Below are 19,325 nucleotides of genomic sequence, written 5' to 3'. Positions count from 1 at the left end.
CTAGTCTCAGAAGCCTTGTAAAAAGGTCATGAGATCTGTTGTCCTCTTTGACTAAAAGATAAAACATTAAAAAAAAAACTGAACAATTCATCTGTTAATTGAATGTCACTAATCAATGACCATTATTCATTAAATTGCTTTTATTCAATTTAAATGCTTTAACACGTTTCTAGTGACAATTTTCAGGGAATGATAAAAAATTTTCTTTTTTTTTTTCTCTTTTCTCTTTTAAAGAATTCACAGAAATGCTGGCTTCAAAGAATTTTCCATGTAAAATTTCGAAACCAAAGTGAAGAATGGCCATCATCAGCTAAGTGTAGTATTTTTGTTTGGTTGAGTAAAGTTTTTCAATAAAATTGTATTTAAAGTGAAATTGCGTCTACAAATTAACGGATCAATATATTTCATTAGTTTAAAGTGAAATTTTAATGGAAATACATCCAACAGCAATAAATCAACTATGGAGCCTCTTCATAGTTGATTGTTCTGCTAGAAAAAGCAGCCAAATTGCTCTCTAATCACATTGTTTTGAAAAGGAACAGTTTAATGTATAAGCCAATGTGACAGAGCCTCTTTGCGATCATTCAATTGGCTAGAAATAATGGTTAAATCACTCAAAACTCACCTGTGCTAAAGTGAAAAAGGAGGCCTAAGGAAGTGATAAGGGTAACCCATAGTCAAGGACCATGAGACCACTGCATCAGAGTTTAACTGGTGCTAAACAGCAACAAAGAAGGGGATATCATATCCTGTAGTCAGAGATGTTCTCTCTCAGTAAAGAATGAGATGATTGTGGTTAGAAAAACCTTTGCTCACAAGTCTGCTTGATCTGGACTGAGCTGGAACTAAACAATACTAACTTCAATAAAATATGATGGAACAACAGCTTAACAACTGTGTGGATGAGACACTTGATGAGTCTCACTATAAAAGAAACTTTACCTGGCCCCACCTTATCAATTGCACTTAGACAGATGTAGAGGAAAAATGGTGAGTTCATTTCTTAGACAACGATACAAGCTAATCCCAAGCATGAAGTCTTCAACAACACATGACCTGGCTAAAGCAATTTATATAATGTTGGTACCATGATAAAATGCACTCAATACATTGAGTGGTGATACAAAGGGCATCTAGCTATAGAAACCATGCTCAAAATGGGAAGTCCCTCTAGGAGAGCAGTATCTCTGAATAAGAGCTGACTCACTCTGTAACAATCCAATCCATGCTATTATGGAATTGGAGATATGAAATGATTATGAAAGCAGTTTAATTAGGTTATCTGATATCAATTTATATAATTTAATTTTACCAATTCATTCCAGAGTTGTTTTGACATTAAAAATGTTTATTAGAAAATCTATTCCCTCCAATATCCAGCCTATATTTTGTTCATAGAAATTGATTTAAAATATCATTTGTCTTTAAAAGGCTGGTGGTTTGGCTGAATCATTAGAACATTGGCCAAAATGCCTTGCAGTATTCTGGAGGTGTTGATAAAGTACCTGTGTAGTACTGGGATCAATGGTATTGACTTAACTCCACCCCTCAAAATTGCTAGCCTTGTACATAAATTAGCTACAACTGTTACTAGCAGAAAAAAGGCCTGCTGAGTATTTTTCTGCTTATCATTATGATGGGGATATACATTACATATATAAAATATGAAGGTTCAGTCATTTCAGAAGTTGCTCTTCTCCTCTAAGAGTGGTCTCTTAGTCTGCATGACTGACAGGTATAGCTTATCATCATCATCATCATCATCATCGTTTAACGTCCGCTTTCCATGCTAGCATGGGTTGGACGATTTGACTGAGGACTGGTGCAACCGGATGGCTACACCAGGCTCCAATCTAATTTGGCAGAGTTTCTACAGCTGGATGCCCTTCCTAACGCCAACCACTCAGAGAGTGTAGTGGGTGCTTTTACGTGTCACCCGCACGAAAACGGCCACGCTCGAAATGGTGTCTTTTATGTGCCACCCGCACAAGAGCCAGTCCAGGGGCACTGGCAACGATCTCGCTCGAAAACCCTACCCTACAAAGCTTATATATTTAAATTATCTGTTTGTATATACTTGCTAATTTATTCTTTCCTGATTTAAGACAACTGATATCAAGCTGTACATCTACACAAAGACCTTAAACTCTTGTGTGGTCCCAGATTGAAGATAGTTTAAAAATTGTGATAGAACACTTGATGACAGGTTCATTGTTTTTATAGCATGAGCAATATTGTTCAATATAGCCTTTTTTTAAGGGTGTGATTTGATAGGTTTAGCTACTATTTTCTGCAGATTGAGATACTACTGAATCATTGTGTGTATTTAACAAACTCTGATGTATCTGATGAAAAAAGTATTTGACTTTAAGTAAATTATTCGCCATTACTCCACTGCATTTGTTTTATTATTTATGTAGATATATATATTTCAGAAAAATCTGAAATGTAAAAGAAAGATGTAAAACCATAAAAGCACAAGCTTATTTTCAATTGTTTTTTTAATGTTATTTTTTGTATTCATTACTTAATGTATTTCATTTGATGTACATTAGCAAAATATTCTCATTTTTATGACAGTGAATATATATTTTCAAAAGTTGTATAGTCATTCACACAGTCAAAATATGTCACTGGTTCAGTGCCAAATTTTGTTATGTTAAAGTTTTGATCAATGTCTATGGCTTGACTGACATAGTTCAGTGACTAAGTCACATATATGCACATCAACACACAAGTCATACCTGTTGTTCGTCAATCGACTAACTTGTTAGCATGTTAGATAAAATGCCTTACAGTATGTTTCAATTCTAAGTTCTCAGTTCAAACCACACCAAGACTAACTTGGCCTTTCATCCTACCAGGGTCAATAAAAAAATAAATGTACTAATCAAGTATTAGGGCTGATTTTTAAAAGCTTCTTCCTCACAAATTTCTGGTTTTGTGCATTTATTATAAATCATTATTATCCATTGCAAGCAGTCCACTTATTATTCAGTGTACCTCTGATTACGTCATCTAATATCCTACTTTTCTAAAATATTGGAACTAGAGAGAATGGATTCAGCATTATCTTACTTTGTGTAATTGTTTTGGAGTGATTGGACAATGTCACTTGTCCTACTAAAAATAGCAGCTAAATCCCCTTCAGCTCATTCTCTATCTTTATTTAGGCAATACAATCTTATATTTATATAAAAAAAAGACGATGATTCTTGTCGGAACATATTTTCAGCATAGGTCTGCTCAGTCAGGATTGACTTAGGGCTAAACATTTAATTGATGCAAGTATTTATGATTCCAACAAGATTCAATTTATTCCACATTGATTTTTACATACTTTTTCCTCCTTGGTCATTGCTAAAATAATGTGCCAATAAAAATTTTAGTGGTGTTATATTTTGTTGTATGCTTCCTTTACAGAAATTAAATATAATTCTTTGTAAGAAACTGTAGAAGAGTTATGAGGATTTTGTCATTCTTCATTTAAGAACACCAAGACTGCATCAGTGACCAGGCTGCAGAAATGGAATGAAACTTGTGGACACTTCAAATTATACAGTGCTATTAAGGCATAAAAGTAAACTGAATCCCTGGCAAGCCAAGGGAGACCAAAATCCAAGGCCTCTGCCAGGGATGTAGCCAGCCCACTTATGCGTAACATTCCTTCTTTGGATACTAAACTCTGCTTGCGAAGACCTGTTGAGGCAAGTGAAATCGAAATTGAAATCCTGGCACCCATGCCAACGTCTTCATTGAACACTAAACTCGGCATGCGAAGACCTGTTGGGGCAAGCGAATGGGAAATCGTGATGGCACCAATACCAGTAACTTACTAAGAGCACTGTCCGAGCGTGATTGTTGCAAGAGCACCAGCTGCTTGGCTTCATGCTGGTGGCATGTAAAAATCACCATTTGAGCATGACCGTTACCAACATCGCCTTACTGGCACGTGAAAAGACATTCAAGCGAGTTTGTTGCCAGTTCCGCTGGAGTGACTCCTGTGCAGGTGGCACATAAAATACACCATTTCCAGCATAGCCATTGCTAGTAGCCCCTGACTGGCCTCCGTGCCGGTGGCACATAAAAGCACCCACTACACTCTGAGTGGTTGGCATTAGGAAGGGCATCCAGCTGTAGAAACTCTGCCAAATCAGATTGGAGCCTGGTGTAGCCATCTGGTTTCACCAGTCCTCAGTCAAATCGTCCAACCCATACTAGCATGGAAAGCAGACGTTAAATGATGATGATGATGATGATGATGTACCCCTTGGTAAAAGACCCAAATTGAAATTTCTAAAAACCCTAGTCTTGCCAGAAGTATTGTATGTGTGTAAAGCATACTCCTAAGGGTTATGAATACCAAGTGACTGAGGGCATTTAAGATGATACACTTCTGACATGTGTTGCAGATTAGTTGAGTGGTCTGTAAAACAACTGGTGTAGTACTGGAAGAGATGAATCGAGCAAAAGTTGTTGGTGATGGTCAGACAATAAAAACTGAAATTTTGTGCTCACAGGTGATCAAGATAGATTGAATGATGATATCAAGGACTGGATGGGGATGGCCCTGGCAGAGTGTATGATCACAGCATAAGAGTATGGCAATGTGGGTTAGTTGAACTTCTTTGACCCTCATCCATAACGATAGGCATACTCATTGTCTTTCACACACATATACATTAGATTATAAGGATTTAATATATCAGCAGAAGAAGGTAGAATATCTTACTTGGATAATATTGGTACTGGAGTTTTTCTCATCCGTAGAAACCCACATATATACAAAAATGTTGTTGTTGTACAAGCGTAGTTTTGACATCAGACTGTAGAGGTTAAAATTACTTTCATTCCAATTGATATCAACGACAGGCCAACCACCAAGTTCATCCAGGAATATCCTTAAAGGAGACAAATCTCTGTCTTCCAATAAACCTGAAATTATATTAAAACATTGCTATAATCAACAGAAAATTAGTTGGATATATTGTAAATAAAGTTACATGCAAATGGTTTGTAAGCATGCAGTCTCTCTGTATAGGTAGACTCTGTGGTTAACCCACATTAGTTTTCTCTTCAGAATGTACTGAAGAACAGCTTAAGTAGATTCATGTGTCTTCATATGCTCTTTAAGAGTATTTACTTAATTTGGTCTAGAGAAAAAGAAGATAGTAGTTGACAGTTACTTATCAAATATCTGAATATCAAGTAGTAGTTTTGTTCATTTACATATTACATTCATTGGTGATGTGTATTACATATATTTAAAACCTGCAATTATACTGTCTCAGTACTTAATATTTATGTTTTAGATAGTAAAGCCATATCTATCTTTATATATACACTCTACTGCTCTATAATTTAGAATGTGTCTGTTTTGGATTTATGATTTACCAACGATATATATATATATATATATATATATATATAGTTTTAGGGAAAATAACCAAGTTTCAAGAACTCATCGATGAAAATCCACTATCACATATAGAAAAATTAACTATTAAAAGCACAATAAATGAGTATAATATAAAGTAAAGTAAATATCATAAGATAAATATAATAAAAAGATTACACGTGTTTCATAACTAATTTTCAAATAGAAAGGAAATTTAAATCGATTAAAATCAATTGAAATTATCGAAAATAAATTCTATTGAAAAATATAGCTAATCGTCAGATCGTAAGTAGAACAAAAATTAGATATATATATCTCAACCAACAATAAGTACCAAATGAATTAATATGAAATACTTATTTTATAAAGATAGAAAAATTATTAAAAATATCAAAATATCAAGATAATAACCATTCAATAATCCTCCCATCATCCATTATAATAACATGTATATTATATACAAAAAAAACATCTTACATAAATTATCATTGTTTTAAATTATCATTGTTTTAAATACAATTTGAACGAAGTTTAAGTTTAGAATAATAAGGAAGATAAAATTAGTACATATTTAACCGGTGTAATAGTTAAAGCTATACTATTTAAAGCTAAAGACGTTTATTTAATTATAATTAAAAATCAATTGAATAATAGAAAAATACAAGATTATTTATTTCTACAAACGTAAGAATAAAAATATGAATGAAAAAATTATGAATGAAAAAATTATGAATGAAAAATTAGGAAAGAAAAAATTATTAAGAATAAAAGATTAAACTTTATATATATATATATACAAAGTTTTAATTAAAAAAACCTTTAACGATATTATAAACAATAAAGACTAATTATTAATCAAATATTATTAATCAAAAATAATCGAAAATATATCAACACTATTCAAATCGAAGTTCTAATATTATGTTGAAATGAAACTATAACTTCTAAATAATTTAGTGTTAAATAAGTTATCTATTAAAAATAAAAATAATCTATAAAGAACCAAATGAATAATATAAAAAACAAGAATACATATTATTTTCGAATAGTAGAAAATCTTTAGCAAAGTTAAAACAGTACTTATCCATATTCTTGAAACTTGGTTATTTTCCCTAAAACTATATATTTTATCTATAAAGCCCAATTTAATTTTAATTTTTTATAAATTGATTTTAATTGAGTTTTTACCTGTAATTTTGGATTTTGTCCCTAATATATATATATATATATATATATATATATATATATATATATATATATATAGAGAGAGAGAGAGAGAGAGAGAGAGAGAGAGAGAGAGAGAGAGAGAGAGAGAGAGAGAGAGGGGGGGATCTCCAAGCTTAATGATTTTATGCATTGGACCCTATAGTCCACTCTTCTCCTTCTGCTAATGCATTCAGATTAAGTATAAATATAGTTACATTTCCATACAAAATATATATAGGTTGAGAAGCAGTATAGGTTTCAAAATGATAAGCTTATAGAGGTATCAATCTTGAAGAAAAGTTTTTTAGCTGTTAGTTCTTGACTGAGAAGAGGTGAGGGTTTGAAGTTGAATCACAACAACTTACTTTTATTCATGCAAGAAGAATAAAGTATTTTGGCTTTTTGGATTGAAATATTTTCTTCATCTGAGATTTCAGATTCAAGGAGATCTGTAATGAGAATTTAAAAGAAAATATCATTGTAGTAGTAGCATTGAGGATGATGATAATCATAATAATAATAATAATAATAATAATAATAGTAATTCTTTCTACTACAGGCACAAGGCTTGAAATTTGCAAGAAGGACATTAGTCATTTACATTGATTCTTATTTTATCCACCCTGAAATGATGAAAGGCAAAGTTGACTTTGGTGGCATTTGAACTAAGAACATAAATCCAAACAAAATGCCACTAAGCATTTTGTCTGACATGCTAATGAGTCTACCAGCTCATTGCCTTAATAATAATATCAACAAGTTTTGTTTTTCCAGTACATCTTGTCCAATTTAACGTTTTTAAGCTAGATTGTTTAGCGCGTGACAAGCTCTGATCTCTAAAACATAAATCCTGTTATAAAACAGTGTCAAAATAACCCATGTTTGTCCTATACCTAGATAGCAGATTTTGAAGCTAACTGTGGATCTTCTATATAACAAATATATTGATTTTTAAAGAGTATACATGAAGACAGGATAGCCATGGTTGCAATAGATGGGGAAAGTCAACACTAATAATAATGGTGTATATGTTTCTATTTTCTTAGAGGCAGCAACATTCTTTTTTCTTAGATTATATTCCACCTGACTGATTGGCACGGAGCTACCAGTACACTCTAGTGCTCCACACATGTGCTGTTTCCTCAGTCTATTTTCCTACCACTACTACAATGGTCCCTGCTCTTTATAGTTAACTAATCTCATGCCATTACCACTCAGGTCCACCCAATTCATTAGTCTCCTGTCACCCATATTATCCTTACCCTACTCTAGGTCTTGTACTAAACACCATATATCCAGGCATTCTTTCACAAAATGTCAGTACTCTGGAAATGCCTTCCTGCATGTCTTTTCCGTAGTTGCACAAGGAAAACATCAGCTACATTGATTTTGATCTCATGAGAGCATTGTGAAGATCAAACCATTAAGAAACAAAAGTGATCATTCATCTACAAACTGTTAATTTAATTTTGTTTTATTCTAATTATTGCTTCCTATAGTAGTAATTATAAAATGTTAAGATCCAGTAGTGACTAAAGTTTAATGCTATCACCTGGCTCACATAAAACATTACAATTTAGTACAGAAAATGGTTACAAAATACATAAATTATTGTAGTAGAAGAGTGATAGCACTGATTTCACTGAAAACTGAGTCTTTGGATTTATGCAATATTCTTGACAATAACACCTATTAATTTCCATTAAGGCATTCCTTTGACATCAACTAAATAATGACAAAATTATTTTACTAAATACTTCATTATTTCCAAAATTAATTTAAAACAAAGACAGTGTAGTTCAGTGGAAATATGCTAACAAAAGCATTCAAAAAGGAAAAGCACAGTGGATAATGTAGTTGTAGATATAGAAAAATATGGGATGGTCATGAAGGGATTGGTTTTGATCATGGATTTGTTTTGCATGAACTGATTTGGGGTTGAGCAACAGCATTCATAAAAGAATGAGAGAAACCCTTGTTATAAAAGCTATCACAGTTAAATCTGAATTTGAAACCTTTTGCTTTTTATTTTTTAAAATTATTTTTTCTATTTTAGAAATAAACTTTTGGGGTTGTATTTGATAACCGGATGTTAAACTAGAGTCTTGTCTTTGTTCCTCTCCAACTTTTAGGCTTAGCAGGTTAATACACATTGTGGGATATGTGACCCAAAGCTGCACCACAAGGAAACGGACGTTAATCAGTGTCTGACACTATTGTAGTTAGTATGATACCTAAAGACTACCGGTACTGCAGCTCTTTCTCACTTATTGAGGAAATGCATCAGCTAACCTGTTTAAATGATTAACTACATTTCGTCTACAACCTTTGCTATTTATTAATCTGTCACTGCACATATTGAGAATGTCCTCTTTTTTTTATTGTTTTGATGTTACTGTAATTGTCTGCAATCACTGCACCCATTCTAACCACCACAACCGTTTGTTGCAAACAGTTGTGATTTCAAATTGTTACTGTAGAACCAGTCTAGAACCAGTAATCAGGTCAGTTATCAGTGATTAATTTCTTGTATTATGGGTCAGTTTTGTCTATGATATAATTCTATTTTGTTTTGTCACATGAGACTGTGAATATCTCAACAGTAAAAGACAAGGCGAACTCTATCATAGGTTCACAAAGTGTTAACACTTAATGTAGGTTACATTACAAAGCTAACTACAAATTATTATAATTATTATGCAGCAAGGTAAAAATAACTAATATTAATATGGAGTAAATAACTGGTTCAGTATTATTCTGAATTCATCAGTGAAGCATAGACTTCACTTCATCTGTCAAAATAGTGGAAATAGAATCACTAAGTGAATGTATAAGAATGTACGTTAGTCAGCACAGAAGAATAGAATTGTTCAGAGATATCATCTGCATGAAAATCAACAGTTAAATTAGTATTAACATATTTAATGTAGGAGAATTAAAAAGGTTAACTAGAAACATCATAGCATTGTTTGGTCTCAGTTAAACAAGATGATGTGGTTAAGACATTTCAATATCTGTTCTTAGGCTCTGAGTTCAATCTACTGCAAATGTTCTGTTTAATCATGAGAGATACTTAATTCTGTACACCTCAGATAATCTAACTCCATTGAGAATGTGATCTATGATGGGCTTGAAACCCTATCCAAGAGGAATGTTAATTTTCACTGCTTAAAGCTGTGATAAATTTGGTGCAAAGTTCTAATATTTAGCTTTCTTTGAAGGTATTTAGTTTCTCATTCTCTAAATATTGTTTCAATGGAGTAACAGAAACATTAGTGTACCATACTAAATACCCTGCCATATTCATATCTTTGTACATTCAGAATTCAAAGCTATTGAGGTCAATTTTGCTTTACACTCTATTGACTGATTATAAAAATATTAAAGAACTGGGACTATGTAGGTTGGCCAGACCTGACCTCTTTAAGTATCAGTCAAGAATTGAAGCTTAACAGATCAGTGAACCCTCACTCAACCATATCTGGGCCTTGTCTCTAATTGGAAATTATAATTTAACCTCGTCATAGTGAAATTAGTAAGGTAAGGGATTTCAGCATAATTAGTAATATCATTAGGGGTTAATTTATTGATACTGTTCCAGGAAGACTTAGAGATTGGAATTCTTGCCTAGATTGTCTTGATAGATAATAAACAATGATATTGAACCTATGAAGGAGCACTCAATTTGGTTGCTCAACCTACTAGAAATAGCAGCACTGTCTGTTTCAGTTCAAACCTTACTCACCTAAAAAAGAAACATATTAAATGTTTAAGTTTTAGATAATTCTATGTGAAACAAAAAAAGTCAGTGGTCAAAGCTGGAACACTTTTTATCATAACTCTGCTGGATTGTTGCTAACCATTTCAAAGATTTTTTTTTTAAGTTTTAACTCAGAAGGGAAAAGGGTAGCATTACTAACCACTTTACAGGCTAGTAGGAGAAAGGGAAAGGAAACTTGAAACTTAGTTTCCATTCTTGTAATAGAGTGGAACTTAGTAAAGACATCTGAACAGACAAATGGGATTGTTAAACTGGATGACACATTAAATCTACCAACTGAAAGAGGAATTACTGTGCATTTCACAAGCTTCTACAGAATTTCTGTCTACTTTGTTTCACTCAGCAAGATTTGATACATGCCTCTGGAATAAGAGGCTTGCCCAAGGTTTAGAACCGCATGATTATGAAGCAAAATTCTTAACCACATGACTGGAATTAAACAACAACCACTGCCATTACAAACAATATGATCTTTTTGATTCATTAAGTTCTACAATATAGCCAACTTACCTTTAAGTAAGGACTGTAGTTGGTTCCTAAGTTGTTCAAATGTGCTGTAACTGGAACTATCTTCTGGAATTGGATTCAGTCTTTTCCAACTTCCACAGGCAAAGTCATAAAAGTTATCACATGGGTCTACCTTGGTATTCATTGCATCCATCAGTCTTGCCGCTGAAAATATTGTATATATTATATATTTGATAATTTCACTTGACCATAACTATATTAATATATTGTTAGAACTCAGTATATATATTTCAGAATAAAGTGTTAGGCAAATAATGATTGTAATATGAAATTAATGGAACAATAAGGGAATGTGAATTACATATGCAACTGCATTAGCCTACAGCTCTGAGTACACTGCTTTTTATAGCAGAAACAACTGTAAGCTAATGAAGTTGCTATATATGTGTGTGTGTGTGTATGTGAGAGAGAGACTTCATGTTCATTGTATGAAAGTAGTATGTCAAATGTTTTTTGACGATTATATATACACATCATCGTTTTACTGTCCACATTTCCATACTTGCATGGGTTTACTGAGATAGATTTTGCTACAGCCAGATTCCCCTCCTGTTTCCAGGGGAGAAAGTTCCATAGTCTATTGAGCATTGAACAGCCGAAACGTATTTACAAGCCCCTTTCATTTATAAAGCTTGCACAACATCAAGAAACCTGGAAATGTTTTCATGGTTGACTGCAAGCCTACACCACTTGTATTTAATAATAAGGCTGTGGCTCTGTTTACAGTTAATGAACACATTTAAGACAGAGAAAATACAAATCACTCTCACACACATGCATATATACAGTAGACTTCAGTCTTTTCTTACCAATTACATTCACAAGGTATTGGTTGATCTGCAGCTATAGTATAGAACATTAGTTGACAATGTTCATGCAGTGGGGGACCAAATCCCTAACCTTGTGGTTCAGAAGTGAACTTCTAAGCTATACTTCAATGCACTCCCACACCCCCACAAACAAGCAAAAATTAGCTAAGAGAAATTACTCCAAGTAGCATGAACTAACAAGGACAAAATTATATTTACTTTGATAGAAGGTAAGCAAGCACCTAATGGCAACTGCAATCAATACTTTTCCTGAAGAAGACTTAGACATCAAAAAATAGTTGGGGCAGTTATAGTCTTAGCTAATTAGCATAATTAAAACAAAAATGAGCTAAGAGAAAACTTAGTGGCAAGTAATGTAAATTTGGTTCAAGACAAATACCATACAACATAAATTGATGTATTGAAATTATCTTTGATAGAAGGTACCTTAAACCTTCACTCTTTCTTCACATTATTCCTTCTTATATTCCTCTTTCTTGGCATACATTACACACTCTTCCTTTTATCGCCCTATCTTCTGTACCATCCTATTTCTCTGTCACCCATTGTTTACACTAATTCTTTCTTCTGTTCATACTCTGTCATGTTGACTTTGAATGAAGACAAGAGACAATTCTTTTAGACCTTCCAAGAACATGACAATCTCCCCGGTGCAGCTACTGCAATAAAGTGCACCAAGTACATTGTAAAATGGTTAGTTTTCAGATGGGCATCCAGCTGTAAAACCTATACTAAAGTAGCATGTATGAACAAAACATGAACCCTGCCTGATCATGTAGGAGAACAGTATCTCTGAATAAGAATTAACCAGGACTGTAACAGCCTGTCCAATAAATTCCTGTAAGGAAAGTGAGTTGACATAAAATGTTTATACACACACAAACACACATGCACATATATTGACACACACATTTTAATATATAAACACATGCAAGCTTGTATATTATGATACAGTAGTTTGAGTGAAAACTTATGTGAACACATGCACGCATGTGTGCATACACACACATAATGAAAGAGAAACAGACATTTTGCAGAATTAGTGACAATTAAAATACCTTGCATTTCATTACATTCCTTTATGTTCTTAGTTCAAATACCACCATGATCAATTTTGCCTATGATGTCAATAAAATAAAATAGCAAAAGCGATGTCATGCATTATCCTCCTCCTTTGTGACTTTGAGCCTTTGTGAAATATCAATATTTAGTTATGTGATATGGAAATTAAAGTACTGAAATTTTGGTTTAAGTACTTATTCAAATAGTACCAATAGGTTTAGTTAGACTCAATACTCAAGTTTTGGTATCAATCTCATCTCTTAATAGTCAGTAGTAGAAAAAATCATCAAGTTGTGAAGGAAATATCAATAATTCTCATGGAACTATTTAACTCATGTTAATGCAGTTGCAGTGATGGAGAATTTAATGTTGAAATGTTCTTTTATTATTTTCAATGATTTTTGTAGCTGAAAAACTAATATCAAACCAGAGTTCTATCAATGCTTCCTTGACAAATACATAATATTGGTTGGTTTATTGAAACTTCTTTTTTATAAATAGAATTCAGATATTTTATCTCCAGAAGATAAAGAAATTTTGATTAAAAGTATTTGTATATCTATTTGATCTGTTCTATTGGAAATAATGGTTCTGAAGTTGGTTGCCTTTTCTAAATTCAACCATTCTGTGATAAAATTGGAATAGTATCTGTTTTGTAATTTCCAAAACTGAAGCATGTTTGCTTAAAATTTATTGTGATTGAAATGTTGTTTTTCTATAATTTTTTTTTACTTACATGTAACACAATAGATGCAGTATGGCTGAATAGTTAAGAAGTTAGATTTGTCACCACAAGGTTCCAGGTTCAACCTCACTGCATAATATTTTGGGCAAATGTTGTCTTCTTTAGCCTAGAGGCAACTCATGCTTGTGAATGAAACTTAAGAGAAAGAAAATATATAGAAGCCTATTAGATGGATTGTAACTGTTATTCAAAAGGCACACTCTGTCATGTTGATTCTGCCTGAAAATTACATTAAGGACCTGTCTGTGGAATATTTAACCATTTACATTTTAATTCAGGAGAAGGTAATCTAGTTGATTAGACAGTTGAATCTTCATTAAAGGATGGAGATGTAATGCATATATCATAGATACTTTTCAAAATGGCTGCTGGAATACCATTTATTTGATCTTTACTAAAGACACGGGAAGAAAAAGACATATCTGCTATTTAACAATTGTGAGGATGGAGAAGGTGAAAGTATATTATTTTTAACCTTTATTTATATTTTGTTCATATTTCCATTGATATACACTGCATAGGTGCTTAAATTTTGAAAATAATGAAAAATTTGGAGGGACTTAGTAAAATAACTAATATTTTTATTATTAAACTGGTGTTTGTAACAGAACTCAAGATTCTTACTTAATATTAGAGAGGAAAGTTTTAATTTAAATAGGAACATTTTTAAAGCAAGGGCTTTTGTACCTTAGAAACAGAGGCTATGTTGGCTATGTTTAGTGTCAGAGGGATTAAGCATGAGAAATTGATAGGTGTTAAGTCAATTGAAACATACTTGTAAGAGAATAACTCCATTGACCAGTTTGTATTTTTGAGCCACAGATTGAACAGAAACAGTTACTTTAGAAAAAGTACACCATTGGGTGATATATGTTCCTGAAGAGAGGCAGTTATTTAAGCAATCTATCATAGTGTGATCTATATCTCTTAATAGACATAGATCATACTATGATAGACTATGAACAGTCTACCATAGAGTGCTCTGTCCTGAACAGAGACAGTTATTCAATCTACCACAAAGTGGATTGTTTCCCTGAATAGAAGCAGTTATTTGAACAATGTGGTCTGTATCCCTGAATAGATACAGCTTTTGAACAATGTACTATTGCGTTGTCTATAATGGAATATAGACAATTATTTTATCAATGATAATCAGAATATCTACTATTCCAATCTTTATAGATGTATTATGATTTTTGCCCATTCAACAAAGTTAAACAATATCAAAGCTGCATTGGTAATTAGGTGGTTGACTGCTTGGGAAAAACAAATACTGAAATTAAGCATCAACTTTTCAGCCATTTGCTCAACCTGCTAGAAATACAAGCTATTTCACTTTTAAATCATTTTACAAAAATGAGTAACATATTGAATTATGTGATCTTAGATATAGTGTATCTGAATAGATATGATGGCCATGGCTGGAACATCTTTGATCATAAGTCTTTTCAAGCAAGACTACCTTGGCTAAACAACATTAAAAAATAATGATGGGTATTAATGTGAGAATCTTACCTGCTTTAACGCAATCTTTTGTCAAACATAAATTTTCAAGAGCTAATTGTTGAGGATCTTTAAAAGACAGATACAAAGAAAAAAGGAAAACCAACATCAAAATTCCAATTGCATATAGATAGAATATAAAAGACTTTTTGTTTGTAATTATGAAAATCTTGCAAATTTCGCAGACTACAATAGCATTTATCATTTCTGTTTTGTAGATATTCTCCTATTCTATCAGTTATGGTGGTTATTTAGGCTCTTTAGACATGCAAGTCACAAAGTGGCCTTGCAAAGGCTGGGGCTACAAAAATGTTTACCCAGTACAATCTATAAAGAGCATTGAGCCATAGAAACCATGGCAAAACTGAGACATTGGCGCTCAGGTGAATCCTGTCCAACTCGTGCCAGCATTGAAAAGTGGGTGTAAAATAATGATGATGAGTATGTTTAGTGGTATGTCTTATCAAAACACACATACTAGCATCTTTTCAGTTTTCACCAACAAATTTGCTCATGAGGCTTTGATTAGCCCAGAACCATTGTAAAAGGTACTTTCTCAAGGTACTGCACAGTGGGACTGAACTTAAAACTATGTGATTGTGAACTTCTTAATCACACAACCAGTAACTCGTGATATGATTATTTATTCAGCTAAAAACTTACATTCTCATTTTGAAAAGTATAAAGAATAGATGTTTGTATTTAAAGCAAATGGCTATATGCCAGTTTTCAATCTGGATACCTCATACATCTAGATTGGAAGTTCCATATCATGAAACCAACTGTGGCTAGTTTTAAGAAGTGGCTGTATCATTAACCTGATTTAGCCAGTTTAAATGTTATAGGATTAACAATGTAGATTTTAATTCAACATAAAGCCACTTTTTGTCATGGTTGTTGATTGAACTGATCTGTAATATATCCCTGAGATTTATTCTAACCATTACAAGGATGAAAGACAAAGTCAAGCTCTGTAAGATTTGAACTCATAATTGTGGAGAGATGAGACAGTTTAAGTCTTTTCTATGAAGTAACAAAATCTGTTAATATTAATGTCTTCTGACTTACCTTTCTGGTTCTTCATGCTGAGAATTACCACAAGGCTTATACCAAGACCAGTTGCGAGAATACAAAGGGAGATCATAACAGTTCTCATTTCTAACCAAATAAAGGGCCGATTGCCTCTTTTGGTTGTTGTTTCAAGTCTGGAATATAAAGTAATTAATACAACACTCTTTAATTAACAACAAAAAAACAAGGAAGTAATGTGTTCAGATTTCAAATAATTTCTTTAAGAATGAATGTATTTTTAATGTTTTAACCCTTTCGTTACTATATTTCTGACCAAAATACACCCCTCATGAGTTTCAATTAAATTCTAAAATAATCATGAATTTAGACTAGTCTCATTAAACACCTGTAACTTTTTTATTTATCAACATATTAATGTGATATTTGGAACATAATTAAAGAAAGGGTTCTTAATCAATTCTATTGCATAATTTTTGTCTCTGGGGTATTGCAAGTGTCTCTCACATGTAAATATTGGTTCAGCTTCACAAATCGTACTCGTTCATAATACTGGAAATATAGTCATCGCCAAAAGGTTCCTGATCGCTCCAGTAATTTGTTATTCTGGGTAACTGTCTAATACCCATAATAATATTTATGGAAAAAAATGCCCGTATTTCATCTACAGTTGCAGGAAACCACAAGCTATCTTTTTTTTCCGGTTTGTTTACATTCTGCGTAATGGTTTGTTTCCGCAGTAATCATTTCAAACAAGCATGAAAAAGAAGTCTAAAGGTTTCGCTTCCTGAGAAAGACTATGGGTAGACCCTGTTTCCTCAGAAAAATTGTTAATAAAAATATTTAAAAAATCTTTTTCTGGTGTAAAATCATCCTCGCTGTCGCCGTCGCTGCTTTCAGAACCGCTGATTTCAGTTTCGGATACAGAAATATCCGATTCATTATCGTTCACCACGTGCTTTTGTAGCTCATTCATTCTTTTCTTCGATATCTCCTTATCTTCTGTTGAAAAACCTTCAAATTCGGAATCACTGCTTGATAGCATGAAACTCCTCTCCATCTTCAAAGTTTAAAAAAATTAACGCCGCAAAAAATGTGGAAAAAAATCTTCCAAAATTCACTGAGTTCAAATATCACGCCAAACAATGTCGGAGACAATAACTCAACTGTTTGCAAAGTGAAATCAGGTGTTTTAACGAATGTACTAACGAGATTTGAGTTCAAATATACATTTAAATAACAATGGGTACGTTCGGCCGGCTACGGCAGGGTTAGTAACAAAAGGGTTAATGCAATATTCTTGGATAGGTTCTGCAGGATTTAGGTTGGTGCAGGAATGGGAAGTTGTGATACTCATACCTTTTCTTTATTCTATCAATATGAGCAAAAATGAATCAACAAGAGGCCATCTATTTGGTTGTTCAACTACTAGAAATAACCAAATCTCCCTAAAATGGGATACATTGGATAATGTAATATTAAATATACAAAGCATAATGGTCATATCTGAAACTTGTTTTATTATAGGCTTATTTGGTTAGGGCTGACTTGGGGTCAAATAACATTATGAAGGAAGAACCCATTAGATAATGTAGTGCTAGATATAATATGTCTGAATAAAAGATGATATGGTCACAGCTGGAAGTCTTTGATCATAGATCTGCTATATCAAAATAATCCTGGGGCTAAACTACAACATAAGTTGCATGAAATAACTTTGAAATAGGAACAATTTTTAAAAAATAATTTACTCTTTAATCTATTCTAAGTGCTTCAGTTATGAAGTGAAGGGTGAGAACTTGTGGGTTAATGCTTTTCCTTTTAGTGGCAACATCAAGCTAGAAAGCATATTACAGAGTTAATGAGGGAGCCTTTCCATCATCACTTGTTAGTAATAGCACCCATACTTCCTTCAAATTTGTCCAAGTGAACTGCATATGAAAAGACTGGATGATCATGGCTGGCATGTCTTTGATAGATCTGCTTGACCAGGACTCACCTGGGGTTAAACAACCAATACCACATCAAAGAAATGCTTTAACAGAAATCTATATATTACACTGTTATTTATGGCAGTCAACACAATTTTCTTTGAAAGTAAATGGGTTTTTTTTTTCATTCTTTTAAAGTTTCAAATCAATCTCCCCTCTACTTCAGTCTTGGACTCATCTGTTGTCTTGGAAACCTTTCCTACTTGTTCTCTTATTATTAATAATCCACATCACTTTTAATCATGTCATTTGTATCACAGTCTCTTATCTTGCTTTTCATCCACTAAAGTATCTTCCTTGGCTATGGGGGAAGAGGAAGGGAAGGTTTTATCCTGTTCTCTTTGAAATGGCATATTTAATAAATAACAAATTTTCAATGTATTTGTGAATTCTGTAAAATTGCGCTGCAAGGTGTTGCTACTGAAATCTTTTCATATTGCAGCAAGATGCAAAACCAATTTCCTTTTTTTCCTTCTCCATAATTGGTTTAGGAATGTTTGCCAATTTCAAACACTAAGTCTTTGAAAAAAATTTCAGCTAACTGCACTATTCTAATTGCATTTTTCTGCAAAAGAGCTTGCAGAGGTGTTGATACAGGAGTGGGAAGGGTAGATGGTGTTATTGATACTGGAGACAACAGTAAAGTGAATAGAATTTTTGTATTTTTTATTTACAGGATTGTCTTTATTTCATTATTTGTGTTTGTATTTATTTTTTGTTTTATTTCAATGTTTCTCTATGAATGAACATGTACACTGTCTTACAGGGCCCTATGGTGATAAGGAAATGCTTGACTGATGTGGTTTGGTATTAAGACTGAAGGTTATAATAGGTATTAGGGGGTTGGTTTGATATTAAGACTGAAATTTATATTGGGTATTAGATGGTTGGCAATAATTGTTGTTCAGCTCCAGGTCAGCTCTAAAAATGTTCCAACCATGACTATCTTGTATGATGTTTTTGCGGCTACATTATCTAATGTGTCCCTTCTGCTTTATAGTTTTCTTATATGCTCCAGGTTAGCATATCTATGATGAAGTGTGCTCCAGTTAAAAGTCTGTTATTTTATATTGATACATTGTAGTATTTAGGACTACATTATCTAATATATTCTTCCTTACTGTTTTTTTAGTCCCAGGTCAGCCCTTGTATATTTGTGTATGTGTTTGTATGTATAAACAGTGGAAACCACTTATAACCATTGATAGTGTCCTCTATTTGTAATTGTTATAAAAATCAGCAGGTTGTTTAA

The 19,325-nt window shown here is 32.8% G+C and overlaps 1 protein-coding gene across 1 annotated transcript in view; it reads right to left on the bottom strand.

Annotated features, from left to right (window-relative positions):
* The window catches only part of LOC106877475 (neprilysin-1), a 117,961-nt gene that overhangs the window by 58,954 nt on the left and 39,682 nt on the right, over window positions 1-19,325 (bottom strand). The window contains exons 2-6 of the mRNA XM_089342861.1: window positions 16,122-16,258; window positions 15,066-15,122; window positions 10,896-11,057; window positions 6,970-7,053; window positions 4,733-4,935 (exon numbers count right to left, since the gene is read on the bottom strand). Of these exons, the coding sequence (XP_089198987.1) occupies window positions 4,733-4,935; window positions 6,970-7,053; window positions 10,896-11,057; window positions 15,066-15,122; window positions 16,122-16,258 (643 nt within the window). The remainder of the gene's footprint in view (window positions 1-4,732; window positions 4,936-6,969; window positions 7,054-10,895; window positions 11,058-15,065; window positions 15,123-16,121; window positions 16,259-19,325) is intronic.

The sequence above is a fragment of the Octopus bimaculoides genome, chromosome 26, assembly GCF_046866305.1.
Source record: "Octopus bimaculoides isolate indiv1 chromosome 26, ASM4686630v1, whole genome shotgun sequence".
Lineage (NCBI taxonomy): Eukaryota > Metazoa > Mollusca > Cephalopoda > Octopoda > Octopodidae > Octopus > Octopus bimaculoides.
This window is presented reverse-complemented; position numbering and strand designations above follow the sequence as displayed.